The sequence below is a fragment of the Varanus komodoensis genome, unplaced genomic scaffold, assembly GCF_004798865.1.
Source record: "Varanus komodoensis strain SLA01 unplaced genomic scaffold, ASM479886v1 scaffold11, whole genome shotgun sequence".
NCBI lineage: Eukaryota > Metazoa > Chordata > Lepidosauria > Squamata > Varanidae > Varanus > Varanus komodoensis.
The window spans coordinates 17,728,730-17,734,729 of record NW_025335317.1 but is presented as its reverse complement, the minus strand read 5'-3'; the positions used below and the strand labels follow the sequence as shown (position 1 = coordinate 17,734,729).

At 42.4% G+C, this 6,000-nt stretch overlaps 1 protein-coding gene across 1 annotated transcript in view; it reads left to right on the top strand.

The window, feature by feature from the left end:
* The window catches only part of CDH23 (cadherin related 23), a 598,322-nt gene that overhangs the window by 403,012 nt on the left and 189,310 nt on the right, over nucleotides 1-6,000 (top strand). Inside the window, exons 21-22 of the mRNA XM_044420488.1 lie at nucleotides 3,350-3,455; nucleotides 3,552-3,679. Coding sequence (XP_044276423.1) covers nucleotides 3,350-3,455; nucleotides 3,552-3,679 — 234 coding nt within the window. The remainder of the gene's footprint in view (nucleotides 1-3,349; nucleotides 3,456-3,551; nucleotides 3,680-6,000) is intronic.

Below are 6,000 nucleotides of genomic sequence, written 5' to 3'. Positions count from 1 at the left end.
CCACCCTCAAAACCGTTTGGAACTTCTGTGAAGCTGATCTCTTTCTGCCTTTGATTCTTGAGGAACCTGATCCAGCCTGATCCCTGCTCAAGAACTGATTCCTACAAGAAGCCTGAAAATCCAAGCAGAGGTGTCCAACCTTTTGGCTCCTCGGGCTGCATCAGAAAAAGAAAAATGAGCTTGGGCAGCACATTAAATACACGTGCACTAATGAATGCCAACAAGCCAAAAAAATGTGCAGAATTTTCGTGATACCTGCCACCACGGTGCATGCACATCGCAAGAGCAAATATGCATTTATTTTATAGGACATCACAGTGTGACATTGCTTTTTGCAAAGTTCATAGTCAAGAACCACATGGTAGAGTCACCCAAAAATTGCAAAAAGACCTCTATGTTTGAAGTTTATGATTTTACGTTGAGCCGCCCTCTTGGGCCATGTGCAGCCCGCAGGCAGTGGGTTGCACACCCCTGCCTTAGAGCATCATCAGAACTCATGGCCTGAAACAAGACAACTTGGAGCTCAGGAATTTGTCCTTAGTACCAGAAGTTAGCTCGCAATGTTCTCACACACAAATAATCGTTACTTCTTCTGTGAGCATTATTCACTTCAGCACCCTAGTTTACTGGGCTTGAGCCTCTTTGTTGTCACTATTGTTAAATAGTCAAAAGTCAGAAACTTTTGCAGATCTATTGCAAATTGCCTGGAGAGTAAATCACAGCAAACTTTCTACCCATCCAGAACTATAAAAAAGTATGAGATACTTTTTTACTTTGAGGAAGTATACAAGAGAGAATTAACATTTTCTCAAGCTAACCTCGGTCATGTGGTTTACATAAGATTTACTGAGAAACATAACATGTCTGATGAAACTGCTGGGGTGACTATAAGGAGAAAAGGGGATGCAGAGAATACAAGGATAAGAATATTGGAATGCAGATAAGGATATTGGAAAGAATGCTTTGTCATATTTGTCTGTCTGATGTCAATTGAATATTTGCTTGCTCTGGGTGTTTTTCCTTGGAAGATGGGTGCTGTTTAAGTTTTGTCTGTAAAGGTTTGCTGTGGCATGCCAGTTGATACATTGGGTGTCTAATATGCACAGGAGTATGGGTCTTATTTTCCAATGACTCTTGGCCAAATTCATTAAATCTGGGGCATAGGAAATAACTTCCATTCACCCAGGGAATAAATGTCATTCTGGACATGTCCAGGAGTCACATGGGTTTAAGAATTAGCCCTGAAAGTCTTTGACTCTCTTCTAGTTCCTCCCCACCCAGGAGAAGATAGGAGTGGGAAGGATTTGTGGAGCAGGGCTGTGGAGCAGGGTTGTGCTGGAGACCCTTTGCCTTGAGAATTCCCTGAGAAAGTTAAGTGGAAACTGAGTTCATTATGAGATGACTCAGGAAGAACTTGCTTATCACTGTGCTTTTGGCCCAGGATTTTCCTAAATCGGATTTCATTACACTGAAGTTGACTGGGAATTACCTTGAGGCTATCTGAGTTTTTGTGTCTGGATTGGAAGGATGTTATCATTTGTCTAAGTAAAAAAAATGCATGAAGTATCCTCTCCACTTAGCTGTTTCTTGTGAATGCTGTAGGAACAGATGAATGCCTGGCTAAATGGAGATGCAGATTTACTGACAGAAATAACACTTCCTTTTGGATGTGTTTGAAATGCAGAAGACAGAGTACATCCCACTTGAATAGCAGTCCTTGGCATGAGGAAATGCCCACAAAGCAAGGAGGGAGAAAGAGGAAAAGTCAAAGGGATTTCACAATATTTCACTTGCTTTAAATGCACAGTCAAAAGCAGAAGCTCACCAGAAAGAAAAGGTTCCAATGAATAGAGTCATTCATCCACACTGTTCTCATTTGAAGCATTTGACCCTTCCCCAACTAGAAAGTAATTTAAAAAATCAAATGTTTGCCAGAGCACTGTTAGAGCTGTCTGGGGGTATATACACGCAAGTCTAATTTCAGGTGATCTCCAGAGTGTGTCCCCTTTTGATAAGCCTTTTCTCTTCCTGGAATGTTCTACCACGCTCTTTGTGGGTGTGTAGTTCACTGCATCAAAAGGTTTTCGTTAACAGGCTGGGACAATAACTTATCTGTTGTTAAGGGAGGAAGTCTTCAGCCTGTCCCTTGATGTGTCTAGTTATAGTTTTTTTCCAGATAGCAAAACTTCTGCCTCAGTCTTTCATTGGGAGCAGATTCTGTAGCTGAACAGTGTTCAGCCACTGGTTCTACGTGGCTGAACACTGTTCAGCTACAGAATCTAAAGAAAAACTTAGTTTCCTTCCGAACTAGCAAATCTCCTTTCAAATAGATGGAAATTTTTGTTACTATTTTATTTACATCCTGCCTTTTTTCCTTTGGCAGGGAACCCAAGGTGATACCACAGTTCTCTCCATTTATCCTCAAAACATACCCATTGAGAGTAAAAGTGAGAGTTCTGGCCTCCACTTGGCTTGGCGTTGAAGCTCATGGCCCAAAGACACCCATTAAGCTTCATGGTCCAATGGGAAATAGAACCCAATATGAACTAGAACCCAACTCTATACAACTACCCTACACAAGCAACCTTGTTTATCTTCTCTGTTCAAACATCATGTGAAATACTGTAGTGAAATTAGTCCTTCCACCCAAAAGATCAATCATTCCCTCCAGAAGTTTTTCTTCAAATCATTTGAGAAAATTGCTGAAGCTCAGAGACTGTTAAATGCCTCTCCCACATTCCTCAGCTGTGATGGATCCGTTTTGTTTGTTTGTTTATATTTGTATTCCCCCTTTTTCCTTTCAAGGAACTGAAGGAGGTTTACATAAATCTCCTCCTCCACTCAATCTTAGTCTCACAACAACAATCCTGTGAGGGAGGTTGGGCTTAGAGTCTGTGACTGGCCCAAAGTTACCCAGCTGGTTCCATGGCCAAGTGTGGACTAGAACCCAGATCACCTGAGTCCCAGTCCCACACCCTGAACCACTACATCACATGGCTTTCTCACTGCCCAGCCTTAGTTGCCTCTGGAAGGAAAGGTGACTGAAAGCTTGTGACATTTTTGCAATATTTTGCTTATTCCGAAATATACAAGTAGAAGGTAAGTGGAGGAAAGAAACAGAAGCATTCCTAGCAGCCAGTAAATCTGTTGTCCCTCATGAGACACATTAATAAAGGTATCTGCACCCATTTTTCCTTACAAAGGATATGGTTAACATGTCTTGACTAAAGTTCATAAAGATACTTTCCTTGGGTAATTAGCACTTAATCTGTTGTGTAAACATTCCAATAAATATCAATATATATCAATGTGTGAGTAATAGTAAGGCATTTCTTCTGATTTAATGTAGGCATCTGATGAAGATTCTCCTCCAAACAACCAGATCACTTACAGCATTGTGGATGCTTCTGCGTTCCGAAGTTACTTTGACATTACTTTGTCTGAAGGTTATGGAGGTGAGTCCAAGCCATATATGCACATGCATTATGCTCAGACTTTTAAAAAAATGTCTAATATCAATAATTGCCAACACAGGCTTCTTGCCTTTTCAGTGATCAGTGTTGTCCGCCCTTTGGATTATGAGCAAGTTCTCAATGGAGTTCTTTACTTGACTGTCATGGCTAAAGACGCAGGTTTCCCGGCGCTCAACAGCACTGTCCCCGTCACCATTGAAGTGTTTGTAAGTACCAGCAGTGCCTTCAATTCCCCTTCCCGCAAAGCATTTCCCTGTGAGCATTTGGAGGTGAGAAAATGGTTTTCCTGGTACAGCGTGTTTTGTTATTCCAGGCAAAGCAAGGGTTATGTACTCTTACAAGAAATAAGTTAAATGCTACAGTGCAGCATTACTAGAGCTTGAGAAAAGCAACTGTCTCCTGCAGAGTGCTTTGATGGTGACAGGCAGGGTTGAGTCAGGTGTCCCTACATCTTGAGCTGAAGGTCCTCCACTTCAGGTTATTTGAGTCCAGGGCTTCTGCTGAGGTGCTCAAGGGCAGCCGCCACGTAGTCTGTGCAGCAAGCCAGCAGGCATGGTGGCCCTGCTCAGTATATCCAGCCCGACCAATCCCGAGGCTTCATACTGCTGGCCAGTGGCAGCATTTGATGTTGCATGCCACTTTTTCCTTCTGCCCTTGAAGTGAAATTGGGACCCCCTGATAAATGCCATTCATTCAAAACGGTGGTGTTTGAATGAATGTTTTCATCCAACTGTAATTTCTGAAGTGCTTCATTATATGGGACATCAAGTGTCATATAAACACCATCCCTGCTTCAAACAAGTGTTGTGTTTGCTTTAAGATGTGTTTTATATGGTTCATTGTTTGATCTGCCGTCCCCTTTACTTGACTTGCTTCCCTTTAATGCTATCTTTACAATTGTATGTGTCAAGAAACAGTGAGTGCAGGTATCCTGGGGGTGTACAATCAAAAGAACATTTACAGTTTATTCGGCACGTAGGTAGGCCCTGGCCCTGGAAGGGACTGCTGAGACGGAGTCTGTACAGGATGCTTTTATAATCAATTAGTTGCCTACACAGCTTGGGGCAGGGTAGGAAAATCTGTTTGCTAGAGGCATATGAGAATAAAACAGAAGGGTTGAATGGATCAAGACAACGGGTACAAAAGGAAAAAGTTTCAGCACAGGTATACATTAGCATATCTAGCGCATCGCTGGGGAACAGGACTTGCCACATGCTTTCTCTGATGAGCTCAGGATCCCACCCTAAGTCTAAAGCTGTTCTTCCAGTGCCAGGCTTTCTGCAGCTGTATTTTAGCAGAGTTTTTGCTCACTTTGCCCTGACATATGTTTGCTTTTTGTTTTGTTTTGTAATGTACAGTACATAGTTGGGAACATAGGAAGCTGCCTCACACCAAGTCAGTTCATTGATCCATCTAGCCCAGTTTTGTTAGCACTGACTGGCAGCAGGGTTTGAGGCAGGTCTTTCCAGCCTTACCTGGAGATACTGGGAGTTGAACCCAGGACATTTGCAGAGAAGGCATGTGCCCCGCCACTATGCCATGGCCCTTGGCATCATTGCTGTTTGTTGTTGTTGTCATCAGAAATCTCTGGAGCAGAAATCCGTTCACCACCAGAAAGGTGATTCTAATATGTGGGAATGCCTTTAAAATAGAATGCAAAAGCAATGCGGAGAATTTCACTTTTGTTCATTATGACTAGAGACAGTTTGCCCCTGCTCATTGATACAGTTGGCAGACTTACGGACTGGTTTCCAGAAGAGATTGAGTCAGCTGATACTGATATAGAATTGGTAATGGTGAGGCTTCTCCTGGCAGGAGAACTCTGTTCCGTTTCTGTTCCATTTAGCCTTGATACCAAGCCTCAGGAGATCCCACCAGTGAGTCCTTCATAAACTGGGGGCAGGGGCAAAGCAAAGGGATGTGGGGGAAATTACATTAGATGCCCGAGTGGAGAATCATTTAATTCATTTCCTGTGAAGTTCAAGAGTATTAAATACAGAATAGTTTCTATTCCTGCAGCCTCCCCCCTCCATGAAGATCTAAAGGTGCCTGAAACCAAACAACTCTGATTCTGATATGAATATCAAATGCACATTAGCACTTGAAGTGACTAAAATTATCAGTCGTTGAATCAATCACAGCCAGCTGTTTATTTTTCAAATGCTAGCTGTCCCCGGCTGGTTGGAATGACTGGCTGCTGTTGTCCTGAATCCTGATGCAAATACTCTTATCAGGAATGGTGATATGTGCATATAGGTGGGTAGCAGAGCTAATGTTACTGTTACTCTTTATGATTCAATCAGATTGGCAAAGTGCATCAAACAATATGATTTGAGAAAGCTCAAAGGAGGTCTAAGCAGTGGATTGATAACCTTTCAGTCTTAGCTGTGTCTTAATCAGATCTGACTTGTAAGTGGCAGCAATTTATTGACCAACGAGTGGGAGGTAATCATTGTTGCTGGTAGAATTGACGGATAGTCTCCTTGTCCCCTTCATATTATGGTGGGGAAGATGTAAGAAAGAAGTA